General features: G+C 38.0%; 2 protein-coding genes and 1 pseudogene across 2 annotated transcripts; all 3 read left to right on the top strand.

Moving 5' to 3' along the window:
* The first annotated feature begins 89 nt into the window (after positions 1 to 89).
* Positions 90 to 1,185, top strand: LOC113093270 (olfactory receptor 2AT4-like). The gene has a single exon (XM_026259060.1). The coding sequence runs from the start codon at positions 90 to 92 to the stop codon at positions 1,074 to 1,076; it is 987 nt and encodes a 328-aa protein (XP_026114845.1). The 3' UTR covers positions 1,077 to 1,185.
* Positions 1,186 to 5,644: 4,459 nt separating this feature from the next.
* LOC113093271 (olfactory receptor 52K1-like) lies at positions 5,645 to 6,595 on the top strand. Its single transcript, XM_026259061.1, has one exon. The coding sequence runs from the start codon at positions 5,645 to 5,647 to the stop codon at positions 6,593 to 6,595; it is 951 nt and encodes a 316-aa protein (XP_026114846.1).
* Positions 6,596 to 14,804: 8,209 nt separating this feature from the next.
* On the top strand, positions 14,805 to 17,122 carry LOC113093266 (olfactory receptor 1-like; annotated as a pseudogene).
* The last annotated feature ends 2,157 nt before the right edge of the window (positions 17,123 to 19,279 follow it).

Below are 19,279 nucleotides of genomic sequence, written 5' to 3'. Positions count from 1 at the left end.
GATCCAAATGTTGTAATATTAATTTAATATTGTAAAATGTTGTACACTGTTCTAATTTTTCATCTTTTTAATTTAGCCATCAGATCATCATGTCATCAGGAAACATCAGCTTTGTTAAGGACTTTTTTATCGTTGGTTTTCCTGGGCTTCAGCCAGGATACTATGGTGCAGTGGCTGCTCTGCTGCTTTTTGCCTATGTGTGTATCTTAGTGGGGAACGGAATATTTATAGCACTTTTTACTCTAGAAAAACGCCTTCATAAACCTATGTATTATATCATCTTAAACCTGGTTGTAAGTGACTTATTATTCAGCACCACTACCTTACCAAAGATTATTTCTAGATACTGGTTCCAAGATGGTAGTATTTCATTCACTGGTTGCTTCATTCAGATGTATTTTGTGCACTATTTTGGTTCAGTCAGTTCTGTTATCCTGTCAATAATGGCCTTTGACAGGTACGTAGCCATATGTAATCCCCTAAGATATCCTAATATAGTCACAAAGTTGAACATTTTCTTTCTTTGTCTGGCTGCATGGGTGCTAACAAACACATGCCCTTTAATGGTGGCAATAAGGGCTTACCCTCTGCCTTACTGTTCAGGAAACACAATTATACACTGTTACTGTGATCACATTTCTATCACATCACTTGCATGCACTAACAGGGCACTGTACGGAGTTCCAGCCTTTGCAATTGCTATGGTTGTGTTGCTCGGTCCCCTGGCCTTCATAATTTTCTCTTACTGTGCCATCATTGTGGCAGTTTTGCATATATCGAGCACTCAAGGAAGGCTGAAGTCATTCTCCACCTGCAGTCCTCAGCTCATCATAATTGCTCTATATTTTCTACCCAGGTGTTTTATTTATTTGTCTAGCATCACTGGTATCAACTTCAGCACTGATTTGCGATTAGTCATTATTATGATGTATAGTCTGTTTCCACCCATGATCAACCCCCTCATTTACTGTTTGAGGACAAAAGACGTGAAGGAAACCTTACTCAAAAAGATAAAAGTTTCAATGAATCCCCTATTTATTCCAACAAAGGTGAATGTATCCACTGTATGTGTGTAAATTCATATAGCAGTCATACATTAGAAGAAACAACAAAAACAAAATAGTATTAGATGTAAACATACTAAATTAGTATAGTAACTGTGAGAAGACATACGATTTAATCAGTTTTAGCCACAAAAGTTTATTTTTGTAATTTTTAAACAATTACAAACTTGCTATATTTCACCTAAACTATATTTCAAAAAACAAAGAAAGAAAAAAACTATTAAATATGATTAAAACAATATTGTATATGAAACATCTGTTCCCAGCGGAAACAACCTTTATAAGACAAGTCAATAGCTGTACTAAACTGATGTGTATTTTGTGTTAAATGTGATGTTAAGAACTACATGGTAATTTTTTGTCACTGTAATTTATGCCATTGTCTTTACAATTTACAAGTCAGATATCAACAAACTGAGACTGTTACTGTGATCATGTCTCCATCACAACACTGGCATGCACTGACAGATCACTATATAGTATTCCAGGCTTAATTCTTACTGCTCCATCTTCATACAGATTTTAGGTACCCAAGGAAGGATGAAGAATTTCTCCACTTACAGTAAGGGCTTTCTAGGCCAACATAAACACACCTGAAGTAGCTAATCAAGGTCATCAGGATCAGTAGAAACCTTTGTGTGCTAGATGTAAACTGTTCAACCAAGTCACTCTCCAGGAGCCACTTTACACACCATTAGGGTCCCCAAAGATGTAAATATCCATAATACAGAGAAAATTATAACCATACTTGTATTGGTCACAATAGAATGATTCCTTAATGGCAATCAAATTGCAATGAAGTGATCTTATGCAAGTTCAACAAGAGTGACACTTTTGAATAGAACTGAAACCAAAAACATGTTTTCCAAAGAAGCACTTTAGGAGATGTACCACGAGTCAAACAGAAAATTCTTCATATTGGGAATCAGTGCATTATATTGTATGTAATATTTACAATAGTATATTCCCACAAATACAAACAGACACAAACACTTAGCTAAGTAATTTTTTTTGACACAAATAAAGCAAAGACAGAATCACAACCCTTTTATGTATCGATGGATATTCATTTCAATTCTGGTGCTTAAACTTTAATGTGTTTTTTCTGATTATCCCTTCCTTATTATTTGATTTGATTTCGACAGCCAGCATGAAAAAAATATTGGAATATTGGAAAATAATAATAAGAGTAAAGTAAGTGTATCCAAACGTTTGACTGATATAAACAGTTTAACTATGTATTTGTAGGCCTTAGTGGTAAATAACGGATGGAAATTTAAAGGAATTCTGTGTACTACTTTGTCTCCGTCACCCTTTTTAAGATATGTTTGGGCTGTACAACAGATAAGCAGGTTATCTGTGTTACTTAGAGGCCTTTTGACACCCAAGTTTGTGGTGGGCCTTTTTTAAATTCTATTCTGTCTATTCTGAAAATTAAAAAATGAAAATATTACTAAAAAAATAGTGAACTCTTATAGCCACAATAGGAGTGCAGAAATGACACAGTCATTCAATAGATGGTTCTTGATGACTGACAGTGACAGTACAGCAGTGTTTAATAAAACGATCACACAGATTTGTTCTTATATCCAGTCTCTCTCTACAGTTGATTCCTCCAAAATATTATTAATACACATAATACCTTGCTACACCACAAGACAACGCACAATAAGAGTCTTAATTCTTAACTATTCCATATGGATTGTAATAATAGTATCTTGAGATATCTAAGATAATGAATTGTTTTTAATTCATTCACCCATGAAATGTAAGCTATTCAACATCTGGAGAAAAAAAAAACACATTTATGTAGTGCATATCTACAGCAGCTAATCTAAATAAGGAATAAGAAGATTACTGTATGTGTATTCTGATTATAACTTTTATTATTGGAGATAAATAAATCATTAATGACTGATATAATTTCTACTACTGTAAAAAAGTTTTCTGTATTTGTTGTGAAACTTTTAGCAAGAGTTGCATCATTTTTTATCGAAAGATTAAGAGTTTATGTGTCAGAATGACTCTGTCAAATTTAAGTTGTTAAGCACTAATAATAGATGACTAGCTATGTGTTGAATCAGAGAAGACCATGTACAAACAGCTCTGACAGTAAATATACATCTCTATAGTCATTTTTATTTGTTTTTGGTCAAACACGGTGGACCTATGTAGACGAAGCATGTTAGGCCTGTTCTGGCAGCAGTTAAAAAACATTTATAGAGTAATTATTCATTCTTATTTGATTTTGAAATCACTGTTTATGTTTCTGATCTTCACAATTACAATAATGACTTAATTTCAGTCCGGACTGCAAAGTCAATGTGTAGTTATCGAAATTTCAAATAGAATAATAGGCTACATACCTGAATACTGTATTGTTTTTTCTCCCATTTATGTTATGACAGAGCTTAACCGGAATGGCTTTTAGTCAAGTGTGTGTACATTTAGTGAAATATTGATGCATTTACACAATTACTTGGTGAATGAAATGGGTTATCAAAATGGTTTCAAATACAAAAACTGATCACTCACAGACAATTCGCTGCAGCTCCATCAATCAAACTGCGAGCTCATAATTCCCACCATCCGATGATGACATACGAATATCATCACAAATTAAAAATACCTTAAAACAGAATTATGTTTTCGAAGCCTTTTAATTCAAATTCAATACACTGTGGCAATCTATAGTATCGTCTTAATGATATAGAGGCCTTTTTTATGTGTGCTTTGTTCACAATATTTTTTCTTTACAAACATCAGCTGTTTGTATCATCATAGATGTGTCCAAGCCTGTGTTAATTCAGCGTCTTGTTAGAATGATCAATGATGACTTTTCCCATTTCTGAGAAGTTATTGAATTGAAGTAACAATGAGGCAGCATAGTTATGTCATATTAATACAATGCAACATGTTAACTGTATATGGTCAAAGACTATGACTTTGATGTGGTCATGTTACTCCAAGCAATTTTGATTGCTTTGGAGTACCCTAAATTACTGTCGTTTAGCTTATTGGCATTTTGAAAAGGCATGCACGATTAATTTGCCTTACAGGAACCAGGATCAAGCGCCAACAGTGAAAGGGCATTTCTAATTATTGTTGTTTATATGGCCTGTTTGTGTGTATGTGTGTGTTTAACTGATTTTTCATGTTCCTGTTCTAGTATCAAAAGATTACACTATTTAAAAAATAAAAAATCTGACCTTACATGTTCGAGTCTCTATATATTTTTAAATGTATAAACTAATTTAACAAGTTTCACTTGTCACTGCACTGAAAAAGCAATATTATTTATTTTATTAGTCCTCATTAATTTTTTTATATGATTTTTACATTTGTCATGTTGTTCAATCTTTTAACCTTTAGCAAAACCTTTAACCTTTAGTTTTGAACCTCGCTGGGTCTCTCACGAGAAGTAAATCAAACTTGCTTTGTGTTGCAAGGCTCGTGATTGGCTGTTTGCCAGTGATGTCACACATTCATGTGCACGCACTCCACAAACTCAGGATCAAAGCCTGAGTTGACAAAGAAAGTTGATGAAAAGCATCATGGTACCAACAAAGCCGGATTGGAGAGGTTTGGATTTGTCAACTCAAAACTAATCCTGTAACTCTGAATTTGTTCAGCTACCATCATGGTACAGGCCACAGGTGTCTTGTTTATTTGTTTGGCAACATTGTGGTAAAGTACAGTACAGATTTTGATTCCCCATTGTTATGATGTTTAACATTAAAGCAGTTTAATTTAAAACCGTTTTAATATTTTGCACAGCATCAATAAACAGGTTGCAATTTATGAAGTGCTTTGGGAGGTTCTGACCCATAGATATGTTTACATAGATGCCTTATTAGATACTGTTTCATACTGGAACAGTCAGGAAGTTGATTGTGAGAAGTGTTGTGACATTGGAAATAATAATAACTTAAATGTACTTATTAAAACTTTGACTATAGTCAAAAGTAAAATAAACTTAGGCCTGATGTTCAAATTGCAGTTTAACCTGTGGTAGGCCTACTGAAAATGGTACTGAATATTGATATATTTCAATGCATTATGTTAAGGTTACAAAATCAAGAGACAATAGTAATGGCAAGGACTCAAGCATATTAGTGTCAAAAAAACCAAACTGTTCATAAGATAATCATGAATAAATGAGACAGCAGAAACTCCAAACAACACGTCAATTTGTGGGAGGTCCCTCTAGTCTTATTTGTCTTCATAAACGGTGACTATGTATACCATTGTTAGATGGACATACAAGGAGAAAAAAAAAATTGTTTGTGGATTAATGCAAATAGTGATTGTGAATCTTCTCCAGCAAACTTAAAATAATGCAAGTTTAATATATTCTGCTTATTGAAGAATAATTTCCATGGAGGTAATGTATGTGAATGTGATTATCAATATAATCTGTGAAGAATTTTATAACAGCAGCAATTGTGCCAGAAATGAAAAGTTTTATGTTGTTTATTTTGCATTGACAGTCAAATGCTTGTGTAATTGTCATTTTAATTGTCATATTTTTTATATTTCAGTGAACTTGCATTAGGTAAATCCAAAGTCATTCTAGAGTCATGACTCCCACAAATGTCACTGTCTTTACTGAATTCTACCTGCTGGGATTTCCAGGACTGCATCCACACTATTATGGAGCCGTGGGAACCCTTTTGTTCTTTGTCTACTTGACACTAGCAGGAGAAAATCTCTTTATCATTTCATTTATTGTTTATGAGAGAAGCCTTCAGAAACCCACCTATTTAATTTTCTGTAATCTTGCAGTGTCTGATCTTGCTTTTGGAACTGTCACGCTGCCTAAAGCCATTGCAAAATACTTTTTCAATAGCAGTGAGATACCATTTTATAGCTGCTTTGTGCAGATGTTTTTTGTTCACTGCTTAGGGTCTATTAACTCTTTCCTAATGCTATTAATGGCCATTGATCGGTTTGTTGCAGTGTGTAACCCACTGAGATACTGTGTCCTTATTACAAATAAGACTATTTTATTGGCATGTGCATTGATTTGGATCATCTGTATTCCATTGCTGACAGTCATTGTTTATCATGCCTTCGATGAGCCCTACTGTGATTCTAATATAATAACCCAAAATTACTGTGACCAGAATTCTATAATTAAACTGTCCTGTGGAGATGTAAGGCACAAAAAGTTTTTTTCATTTTCAAGTGCCATGTTTGTTCTTTTGGGCCCTTTGATTTTTATTATATTTTCTTTTATTGTTATCATCACGTCTGTTTTCAAAATCACAGATGTTCAGGCCCGTTACAAAACGTTCTCAACTTGCACTCCTCAACTACTTATCATTTGTCTTTACTATGTGCCCAGATGTGTTGTTTATGTGCATGATGTGACAATAGCAATATCACCTGGCATTCGTGTTATGTTAATCATGTGGTACAGTCTTCTCCCACCTGTTGTCAATCCAATGATTTACTGCTTCAGAACCAAAGACATCAAAGATGCATTGAAGAAAAAAATTAGAGATAGAAAAGTGAACATGCAGATATGATGCACTAAAATATTGAAATTACTTTAATACAATAGAGTCCATTGTTTACACTTTGCCCTGTTTATATATTTATATAAATTGTAATTCTGTTTTTTCTTAAACATAATGAGAATCATATATTGACATTTGTGAAATAGTGAATATTTTCCCTGGTGTACAATTTTAGTAAGAATATTTTATTGCCCACTTTTTATTTTATTTATTTAATTATTGCATATAAGTTGTAGATAGAACACAGAGAACTCACTCAGTTGTATTATAGTTTAGTTATGATCTTCATTTAATTCAAAGGTATCTTTCATTCATGAAATTTTCTAACACATTTTCTCATCTACTCAACATTTAATTAGTCAAGTCATTATCCAGTGTTATATTGTACAATAATAGTAAAAGAAAGCTGATGGTAAATTTGGAAGTTGGACTGAAATGTAAAATAATAGCTAATGCAATTTCTGTTTCTGCTTTGGATATGTCTAAAATTAAAGTGTACTGCTTCTGTAAATATATTCTTCTATCATGGGACATTTATATATACATGCAACACATTAAGTGTATGTTTAGTGTAGGCACAGGTTTTTATTAAAACAGTAAAACTCTGATGCTGAACATGACTGACACAGCCCTACATATAGGACTAACAAACGAGAAACACCTGCGACTGATCTGATCGCTCGTCAGTGCAGCTGGTGCTGATAGGCAATTATATCAGCGCAGAACACACAGAATGAGCAAGGAAACCCGCAAACCATGACATTACCCCACCCCCTAGGAGTGTCACCTGATGCTCTTAGAGGGTCCTACCTGCCAATTGTAAGCATCGATCAGGGAATGATCCTATATGTCCCAGGCAGGAACCCAACTCCTCTCCTCCGGACCATAACCCCCCCAAGTCCACCAAGTACTTTTGGGAAGTCGTGGCCTAGTGGTTAGAGAGTGTGTCTCCTAACTCTAACATTGTGGGTTCGAGTCTCGGGCCTGCAATACCACAACTGAGGTGCCCTTTAGCAAGGCACCAAACCCCCAACTGCTCCCCGGGCAGCGCAGCATAAATGGCTGCCCCCTGCTCCAGGTGTGTGTTCATGGTGTGTGTGTGCACTTTGAATGGGTTAAATGCAGAGTGCAAATTTTGAGTATGGGTCACCATAGGCTGGTTTCCCATCTATGATTCACAGCGGTGGGGGAACCGGGACAGGGGGATTAATAGTCGAACGAAAAACTGGCTTGATTTTAGATACATGGGTGAGTCCTCTGGTATGCCGGACAAAGTTTGAGGCAGACCATCACCGCACTAAGGATCTTGGTGATGGTAAATGGGCAGATGAATTTAGGAGCTAATTTTCTACAAATGAGCGGAGAGGAATATCAGCAGATGAAAGCCACACTTTTGACCAACGACGTAGATGGGAGGTCTCAACCAGTGACGATCGCCCCTGACCCTTTTGCCCATCTGCAGAAGGGTCTCCCTGGCCGTACTCTAGATGTTTCTGCACCCCTGGGAGAATTTGTGGGCAGAGGGGACCATGACTTTAGATTCCAGACTAGGAAAAATTGGTGTCTGGTACCCTAAACTACACTTAAATGGAGATAGGCCTGTGGACAACACTGGTAATGATTTATGCGCATACTCAAGTCATGAGATATGCTGACTCCAAGAGGATGGATTCTGTGATGCTAAACATTGCAACCCTCGTTCCAAATCTTGGTTGGCCCTCTCTGTCTGACAATTGCTCTGGGGATGAAACCCAGAAGAAAGACTGACATTCGACCCCAGCAACCGAAAAAACTCTCTCCAAAATTTGGATATAAACTGGGGACCCCTGTCAGAGACCATGTCTGTCGGGAGGCCATGGATGCGAAACACGTGGTCTATGACAGCAAACACTGTCTCTCTGGCTAATGGTAAGTTAGGCAGAGGGATGGAATGCGTAGCCTCCGAGAACCTTTCCAAAACCACCATGTTACCCTGTGAGGCAGGGAGACCTGTAATGAAATCTAGCGCAATATGTGACCAGGGTCTCAAAGGAACTGACTACGGTTGAAGAAGCCCAGCAGGAAGGCGAGTGGAAGACTTACAACTGGCGCAGACCCATCAGGCCAATACAAAATGACTAGTGTCGCGAGCCATAGTTTGCCACCAGAACCGTTACTTAATGGGAAAAATGGTATGATTGAATCCTGGATGACTAGCCACCTTGGAACAATGATCCCACTGGATGATGTTGGACCGCAATTTCTCTGGCACAACTTAACAACCTGGTGGACATCCGGGTGGAGGCACTACCCCATCTAAGGCCATGCAGACCTTCGACTCAATCTCCCAGGTCAACAATGAAACCACACAATTATGTGGAACAATGGACTCGGGAGAAACCGGGCGTTCAGATTGGTCAAAAATGCAGGACAATGCGTCAGGTTTGTGTTCTTGGAACCTGGATGATAGGAAATGGAAAAACTGAACTGACCAAAATAAAAGAGCTTTCCCAACCTGCCTAGAGTTAAGTCGTTTGGTGGATATGATATATTCCAGGTTCTTGTGGTTGGTCCAAACAATGAAAGGTACCCCCCAAGCCCTCCAACCAATGATGCCACTCCTCCAAGGCTAACTTGACTGCCAACAACTCTCTATTACCAATGTCATAATTACGTTCAGCGGAAGACAAACAATGAGAATAATAAGCACACAGATTAACCTTGCCATCCACGGAGGAGCATTGGGAGAGAACCGCACCTACCCCCACCTTTTACACATCATCCAGATAGTAGGGTTATTGTCACGGAGTGACTGTGACGGGGCGGAACCAAAAATGAGGAAGATTAGTTCCGCCCGGACCATATATCGCAAACACCGCCGCTTCCGGGAACGCCGACGAACCCAAATCGGCGTGTTATTGGGAACAGGTGTCTTGTTGAGCGTGGCGATCACTGATTGGGCAATTCGGGGAAGAGGAGACACATAAATAGGGCATCAGAAACACAGGAAGTGTTGGTGATTCCCAGTAGTTATTGTGGGTGCAACGGAGCGGAGGAGCGAGTTGGAGAGAGAGTGTATGGTGTACTGTGGAGCTTGGGCAAAGAGAGATACACACACAGGGCTAAGTATACGAATATCTTTATTGGAGCATTGTGTTCAGATGCATTGTGTGATGTGAAGTTAACACACATTGAAGATCTGCTAGGATTGCAGGAAGGAGATCGTGCTGCCAGTTGTGTCGGATGTCGGTTATCTGGAAGAGAAGTGGAAAGATCCAGTGTTAATGAAAGTGTGAGTACACTGAAATATTCGTCGTGTCAACAGTTACTTTGCAAGTGTGGAATATCCATATACCTCTTGTGAGTTGCGACCAGTGTGAGCGGCCCCACCGTAATAGGATTGGTGGGTGAGCCGGGACCAGCAAAAAAGGAGTCTGGTGCCTTGTCGTGGCTGTGACGTTTCCTCTGGCCGTCTGTTGCATCGGTGCCCCCAACGTCCAGGAACCAATCCCCGGTCCTATGTGGTTTTGACCCTAATTCACTGTGAGTGTGTGGAATGCAGTGGGTGAGTCCTTTTCTTTGCTGTGTGTACACTTGAAGTCTGCAGTGTCGTGCTGTATCATGTCGTCAGTAATCACCCTCTAGGCTGGGAGAGAAAACCCTGTGGAGAAGAACGTGCACCGGTGTTGTGAGACAACCGTCTGTTATATACATGCCCGCTCGTGGCTTTGGACCCCTACTCCGCCGAGTGGTGACGTGTCAACAATAGCAAGTAAGGAACAGTGTGCATATTGTGGGGGACGACGACTGAGAGAAGTGTGGGCTGCTATATGAACATCCAGCTGTGTAGCCCTTGTGTATAAATACCTGTTTGTGGAGTGCTTTCAGAGGTTCGCCCCTGTCTAGATCTCTGGTCCGTTGTCTGGAAGAGAGGAGAGGGAAGCGTTCGAGTCGTTCCTGAGGTACATACCCGGTGGCACAAACCTACCTGAAGTCACCCAGCGTAAGTCATTATATTATTTCCCTGGATGGTGCATTTTAATGCAGGGTAAAATACACACTAGTCCAAGTTTTTTTTTTAGTTACGGAGGGCATACACACAAGAGCCGACTGACTGTCCAGGAAAATTTCATGCAAAAGTGTGTATGTGCCAGGGGAAGAAAGCTGGATGAAATGCCATATAAGTTCAATGCATTCTGTCAGACATGTTTTTGGGGGGAGATGATTAGTGTTGAGACAGTCAGTCTGTGTCTGTATTCATTATATAAGTTTATAAAACGATATTTGTTTTTTTTCTGTGACCATTTTGTCCTACTTTGTAAAAATAACACAGTTGAGAGAAATAATGTAGCAATGTGGCTTTCTGGAAAGCGGGATCACTACAGGCGGATGGCAGGAGGGTAACTTAAGGCCGGTGACACACTGGCTGCGTGGCTTCTCTGCTGCATGCCAGAAGCGTGGTGGCTGCTTCGCGTTTTCTGTGTCTTTACACACCAGAAGCGTGTGAACCAGGCTCTTGTCTTCATGACAACAATATAAATTTTTTTTTTTTTTTTTACACACCTACTGATAGGACACCGTCAACAGTATTGACGGCACAATAGAGTATGTTTGACAGGTGCAATATTTGAAAATCGTTCATTATTAATTTATTTTTTAAATTACATTTATATCTGAATTTATGCCAACCTATAGACTTTCAAATATCAAAATGTCATGAATTAATATGTATTTGTGTACAAAATGACATATAAACATATTTTACTTTTTTGCCTGGAAACGCTTCCAACATGCACGCGTGTCGCGTGAAAAATAGGTGTCGGTTCTATTTCTAGCATGCACGGGTTTTACGCGCGTCTCACGCAGGCAGTCTGCAAGATCTAACCTGTTAACATGGGAGCCGAATTAAAAACAGACACACCACGCAGCTGAGACGCTTGCGCCACACATCCAGTGTGTCGCTGGCCTAACGTCTCACGTCAAAAGAAAATCACCAGTCATTGGATGTCTCAAACATACATCAATTTAAATAAACATTAACATACAGTAATAATCATGAAATATTTTGATTGGGACTCGAGTGGACTCGGGCATAAGTCCGATTCCTAATATGTTCGAGTCCGAGTCAATACCGAGTCAAAATGCACACGAGTCCATGACAAGACCGAGACCATTAAAATACGGTCTCGAGACCGAGTCCGAGTCTCGAGTACTCAACACTGCTTCTATCCACTCTTGGTCAAATTCAAGAGGTGGTGTGTCTTTCTCCATATATTCACTGAAGCTAAGTAAATTTGTGAAGGAACTCTGTCTGTCTGTTACCAGTCCTACAGGTCTGAGCTTGAGGCTCTGAGTCATCGTGGGAGTGTTTCCACGGTTGGAGGTGACCGTGTTGAGTGTTGGTCTGGGAAGTCTGCCCCGGTGAAGAAGACCACAGTTGTCGTGACATATACACCTTCTCTAGACTCCCGAGCTGAAAATTGCTAAAGCCTGACGACCACCTCTTGGAGGGTCTGTGAGTCGTATCCATTCAGTATTGTCATTGTATGCCCACCTGTATGCCCAAAGTCAAGCTCCAGTTGCCCCTGTATACCCCTCTGTAAGCCTAAAGCTAAGAGCCAGTGTATCGCCCTTGTATACTTACCTGTACGCCCAAATTCAAGCTCCAGTTGCCCCGGTATACCCCTCTGTACGCCTAAAGCTAAGAGCCAGCGTATTGCCCTTGTATACTTACCTGTATGCCCAGAGTCAAGCTCTAGTTGCCCTTGTATACTCACCTGTAAGTCCAAAGTAAAGACCCAGTCGTCCTTCTGTATACTTACCTGTACGCCCCGAGTGAAATACCAGTGCATCGCCCTTGCATACTCACCTGCATACTTACCTGTGGACCTTTTAGGCGTTTCCAACCGCGGACCCAGAATCTCGTGGCGAACGGCGTCAGGTACGCACCCCACCCAATTCATTAGAATTACTTACCTTCTTTACTCTGCGTGCACTACATGCATCAGTTAGTGATGGAAAAATTATAATAATTGCCACACTGGAGGAAATAACACAAGACCGTGCTACCACCCCTGTGAAGAGAGTGTGTTTCATGTCCCGCAGCAGCAGTGCGAGCCGTCAGCAGTTGAACAGTTCTGCGTTCAAATCCACGCAAAAAAACTACCATACTACCATAAATGTGGCAGGGGGAAATAGCACAGAGATATTTGAATTATTTACTAGTGTTTTCTGATTCTGTGTCGCAAGGATGAATTGCCAATCCTGACTTGCCCTTCTCCATTAGACTTGACTTTAAAGAGAAGTGCATTTTTATGGATTGTGATTATAATAAAAAAGTTTTAGTTTTTTATTTGTTTTATTTTGTTAAGTAGTCATTTAAAGCTTTCTATAGATTTATTTATTATGTCTGTGAGGCATGTTTTCGCTGAGTGTCGTTTCATTTTTGTTCTCCTGTTAAAGACGACACGGCAGAAAGCACATCACGTTTTTTTTCCATTCTACAAAAGCACAACATTTGTTGATATTGGGACTGCATACAAATAAAAGCAGATCACAGCCACGGATGAACCTTAAGCTGAGACTGCATGATTTTTTCAAAGTAGTCAGGTCACTGTTCTTTTCACACTGCATGAATATCTTAGCCAGCATTCAGTCACTGCTGTGTTCACACTGCACGATGGATCAGCAACAGGAGGTTTTACACTGCATGACTTTACAATGGGAAGAATCGCCGACAGCTCTGTCTGGAACGCAAACTATGTTTCACAACCAAACAGCCGCGAGATGCGACAAGGAAACAACGTGATAACACACATGCAAGACCGGAGTTTTCACATGAGACTGGGATAGCTCAGATGAAATGTCAAATTTATACTAATGTATCTTCCATTTCATGGGTCCAAATAGACCGAGAAGAAAGCCTTTTTCTGAAATGAAGCCATGCTTGCTGATATTGTGGTTTATAACTCCTCGCTGAACTCCCCGCTGCTCTGTAGCTTGCTCTCTTATTGGTTGTCGGTCATCGCTGATGTAGTTTTCAGTCAGAACACTTTTCAGACAGCATGATTTTGAATCGCCGACAGGTCCAGATATTTAGAAGGAACAATATCTCACGGGCATCAGCGACTTGTCGGCGATTCTCTCAGATCGTGTTTTTGCTCATTCACACTGCATGATTGTCACTCGCGTGAACGAGCACAGATTTGCCTGTGATTCCGGGCATGTATCTGCGATTTCTCAAAACCTGTCGGCGAGCCAAAAACTGGGCTAAATTTAAGACCCGTGCAGGGCTCTATAGCAGAAAATAACAGTTGCCATACCTTAACCCTGTCAGATGTGCCGTGAAAAAAACTTACCAGACTTCAAATATCTATTATAATCTATTCTCATTCTTTTATATCAGAGGGTTTTGCAAATATTTAACAAATTATAAGTATTAAAAAAAGATTGTCAGTAAGATCTACGTAACACTGGATCCTCAAGCTCTCAGCGAAACCTCGTCATTTCACCCGCCTCCAATCCAAACATGCAGGAGACAGAACTGTCAGAGAGACAAATAACTGTTTGTGTGTCATATTGTGACTGTATTTGCTTGCTTAAACTCAGCAAACTATGAAAAATAACTCTTGTGCTCCAGTACCTCTCCCTTCTGTAATCACATGCCGGATCCATTACCCCGTTTTGTTCCGGGACCTCGCAATTTACAAATTAAGCACTGGAACAGGGTATCTGCTTGTAAAAAAAAAAAAAAAAAAAAAAAACGTTTTATTCTAGCTTCATACACTTAAATGTGTTTCATAAAAAATAAAGAATAACATTTTGAACAAAAAGCTGAAAAAAGACTATGAATTGGATTAAGAATGATAATCAAAATGTAGATGGAGTCGATCAACACCCCAAAGCTTGACTGTAATTATTACCTCTTCATCTGTCATTTTATTCCATAACTTTACAGTTTTGATGCTGTTTCATGTCAGATGATTGTGTTACATGTGTTAGTATCTGGTGGGTTTTTTTCTTCTTCACTTGTGTTTTTATGGAAAGTCTGTAAAGAAGATGTGTACTAGCGCCCTCTACTGTGTAATAATGAAAACACGGATTCTAGGAGTATAGCTCAAATATATTTAGAATTTTTGTAAGTATAAGTCAAGTATACTTAAATGTCATTTTAATTATATTTATGAGGAGTACATAAAGCACATTTTTGAGAAGTATATAAAAAGTAAACTAAAAGCATACTTTCCTATTTTCAGTTTAAAAGAAGTATACTAATAGTACACTTTAATAAACTTATTTTTTCATGAGGGTAAGCATGCATAAAACAGTATACAAGAAAAAAAGACAATATACAAGAAAAGTAACAAAATGCACAATGACCTGAAGTACAGCATGTGCGTGTTCATTCAAATAAAGAGTTTCCTATGAATTATGAGTATGTTTTAGAGAGACTTGAGTAAGAGTTGCTCTGCCCACATTTCTTTGTTCAATAAAAGTTGTAACATGGAGTCAGAGACGTTTGGATCCATATGCAGTAGTTTACATAGAGTGGTCAAACAGGAATTTATCCAACAACAGCATCAAGTGTGTAAAGGGATATCCAAAATCAGTAACAGTACCAGGCAGAGGTCAGGACAGGAGGCAGAGAACCAAAGGCGGTTTACACAATCCAAAGTCAGACACAGAAGGAACAAATACTAGGAAAAATGCTCAGAAATGCTAGACGGGGCTAAATAAGACAGTTCAAACACAGTATATATAGGGGAGTGGTAATGGGCAACACCTGGTGGTGATTAGCCCTATGCATGGGATTATGGGAAATGGAGTTGGGAATGGAAATGGACACCAAATACAAGAGTCCTGAGTGGACTCCAGCTGATGATCATGACACTAGTGTCATCAGATGGTTTGTCTTTGGTTGCCATGAAACCAGAGGCCTGTTCTGCCCTTTTGAGGTGTTAGTTGCATTTCAGGGGGAAGGGACCATAGACCCTCATAGTTGGCCCTTTGGTTAGATAAATATAAATATAAACAATATATCTAACAAATAGCTTTGTGTATGATTGGTCCAAATGCTGGAATTACAAATTCAAATTTCGAGACAACACTAATGGCAAGGACTGTTACTGTCAAAGAAACCGAACTGTTCATAAGGTAATTATGAATTAACGAGACAGCAGAAACTTCAAACAACACTTCAATTCATGGGAGGTGCCTTTAGTCTTTATTAGTCTTGATAAACGGTGACTGTGTATAGCATTTTTAGAAGGACACACAGAGAGAAAGGCATTTCTTGTTTGTGAATTAATATGATTTTTTATTGTGAATCTTCTCCATCAAACTCAAAATAATGCAATTTTCATAGATCATGCTCATTATATCAGAATATTTTCCATGGAGGTAATATATGTGAATGATAGATTATCAATATAATTTGTGAAGAATTTTATAAAAACAGCAATTGTTCCAGATTTTGAAATGTAAACTTTTACGTTTTATTTTGCGCTGACAGTGAAATGCTTGTGTACTTGTCATTGCTTTTAAAAAAAAAAATTATATTTCAGTGAATTTGCATCAAGGAACTCCAAAGTCGTTCTAGAGACATGACTCGCACAAACGTCACTTTCTTTACTGAATTCTACCTTCTGAGATTTCCAGGACTGCATCCACAGAATTATGGAGCTGTGGGAACCCTTTTGTTCTTTGTCTACTTGACACTAGCAGGAGGAAATCTCTTTATCATTTCATTTATTGCTCATGAAAGAAGCCTTCAGAAACCCACCCATTTAATCTTCTGTAATCTTGCAGTGTCTGATCTTGCTTTTGGAACTGTCACGCTGCCTAAAGCCATTGCAAAATACTTTTTCAATAGCAGTGAGATACCATTTTAAAGCTGCTTTGTGCAGATGTTTTTTGTTCATTCATTGCTTAGGGTCTATTAACTCTTTCCTAATGCTGTTAATGGCCATTGATCGGTTTGTTGCAGTGTGTAACCCACTGAGATACTGTGTCCTTATTACAAATAAGACTATTTTATTGGCATGTGCATTGATTTGGATCATCTGTATTTCATGGCTGACATTCATTGTTTATCATGCCTTCAATGAGCCCTACTGGGATTCTAATGTAATAACCCAAAATTACTGTGACCACAATTTGATAATTAAACTGTCCTGTGGAGATGTAAGGCACAAAATTTTTGTTTCATTTTCAGGTGCTATGTTTGTTCTTTTAGGCCCTTTGATTTTTATTGTATTTTCATTTATTGCTATTATCAAGTCTGTTTTCAAAATCACAGATGTTCAGGCCCGTTATAAAACATTCTCAACTTGCACTCCTCAACTACTCATCATTTGTCTTTACTATGTGCCCAGATGTGTTGTTTATGTGCATGATATGACAATAGCGATATCACCTGGCATTCGTGTTATGTTAATAATGTGGTACAGTCTTCTCCCACCTGTCGTCAATCCAATGATTTACTGCTTTAGAACCAAAGACATCAAAGATGCATTGAAGAGAAAAATTAGAGATAGGAAAGTGAACATGCAGATATGATGCACTAAATTTTTTTTAAATTGCTTTAATACAATAGAGTCCATTGTTTACACTTTGCCCTGTTTATCTATTTATATAAACTGTAATTCTTGCTTTTCTTAAACATAATGAGAATCAAAGACATGTTTGTGAAATAGTGAATATTTTCCATGGTGTACATTTTTTTTTTCAGTAAATATATTTTATTGCCCTCTTTTTATTTTATTTTATTTTATTTATTTATTGCATATAAGTTGTAGATAGTACCGGGTAATTCTCACCCCTGCAATTTAATTAATTAATTTTTTAAATGTATTTGTTCATTGGATGCCGGGTGAATATTTCTGGCAGTGTTCTCTCTGATTTGTTACTTTGATTTGAGTGAACTAACATTCATCATCTCTTAGGCGCGTCTGCTATGAGCTTCAAATCTCTTGTCGATCTTGTGAATTTTCGTTCATTCATTCACTTTGCTATTAGGCCGCCTGGAATAAAATGCATCCCAGAAAAAAGCAGTGGACGATTACATCCTTTTTTCAAACACACACTGTAAGTATGTTAGCCTACAGTATGTTGCGATGACTCGAATCACAAGATAAAGTTTTCATGTTACCTACTGTAACGTCAAAAGACATCAGAACCCGTTGTGTGGACCTCGTCACGTCACGCAGGATTGAGTGGGTTGAATGCTCTCCTACCTGTCGCTTTGGATAAAAGCGTCTGCTGAATGAGACGTCACAAATGACTGGTTTCTGCTGTCTTTTGTTGCCTACGTGCTGCTCGCGGAGTAGAATTATACTTTCACAATAAATCAGATTTGTTTTGCACCGATTATCTTAAAATACTTCATCAAATGTTATTCTTTTAATAAATTACTGCTACTTTATGTCCTAACTGGTCTGTAGGAAAGGCATGCTGTGACGTCACTGACAGAGAGAGGTGACAGTTGCTCAACCTCTCCAGAATTTGTACAGGTGAGATTTGTATAAAAATAAATATTAAAAAATCCCGGTTTAACTTATTTAAGGCAGTGTTTTCTTAATTGGAACTGCTTGCCAATATTTTAAGGAATTACACATCAATTTAATTCCAATCACCTTTATTTATATAGTGCTTTTAATAATACAGATTGTGTCAAAGCACTGAACAAGAGTGCAAGAGCAATTTATAATGACAAGCTTAAACACTAAATTTCCAGTTAAAGGCATTTTATTATTGAATGCAGAGACTTCATTTTCTAGGTCAGCTCAGTTTAAATAGGACCTGTGTAATAATCGCTAGAAAAAGATAAAATTTTCTATTTTATGTTCAAACTGTTATATGTATATGTTTTATGTATAAAGGCTGTGTGTTCCAATAGTATTAATCACTGTATTGTAGGCTATTTATGGGTTTCTAAATGTACATCTCATGAAAAACTTGTGAAGTTATTTAACTATGGAAATGGTAAATGAGTCAATAAATGAGTGATCCCTGACCCCTAATGCTATTTATATCTGTTGTTTTTAGGATGTTTGTGAGGAAGTGTCAGTCATATGTGAGGAAGGGAGGGAAAAAGAGGAAGAGAGAGAGGGAGATGAGGGAAAAAGTGAGGAAGCATGTGAGAACCGAAGAGAAGAGAGAACTGATTTGATAAACAGGGAAGAATATGCAGACCCTGATCAACATTTCTCAGCAACAAAACCAAATCACCTCCATCCCAAATTTATCATAAAGGGTTTTAATTGTAGTAAACCTCTTAAAACACAAATATCTTCCCTTACGAAAAATACATAACAATCATTTACTTCATCTGGTTTCAGGAATTGGAGGAAAGCTTTTTAGAGAGAAAAAAAAAATTGCTCAACAATTTGTGGCCTGCAAGGAAAGACGAAAAATTCTGTTTGGAAGTTTTGATTAAAAATATCACTTCAATCTTGATAATATAAAAAACTTGTAAATACATTGATAGGTTTTGTTTTGCCAATTGGTATTCTATTTAGAATTTATTATTATGAACATCAGCTTTGGGTAACATCACCATACAGCTGAATATACGCTGCACCCATCTGAATATTTGGGTTGAACTGTTCAGTGTTGTAAAAACAACTTAACCACTGATTTATGGTTGTGTCCTCTTTTGGAAGGCCAAATAAAGTAGTTTCACTTTCACAATGAAACACACACAATCACACCCAG

This window comes from Carassius auratus, unplaced genomic scaffold (genome assembly GCF_003368295.1).
Source record: "Carassius auratus strain Wakin unplaced genomic scaffold, ASM336829v1 scaf_tig00214933, whole genome shotgun sequence".
NCBI lineage: Eukaryota > Metazoa > Chordata > Actinopteri > Cypriniformes > Cyprinidae > Carassius > Carassius auratus.
Note: the sequence above shows the minus strand (reverse complement) of the source record. Positions and strands in the feature narration are given on the sequence as shown.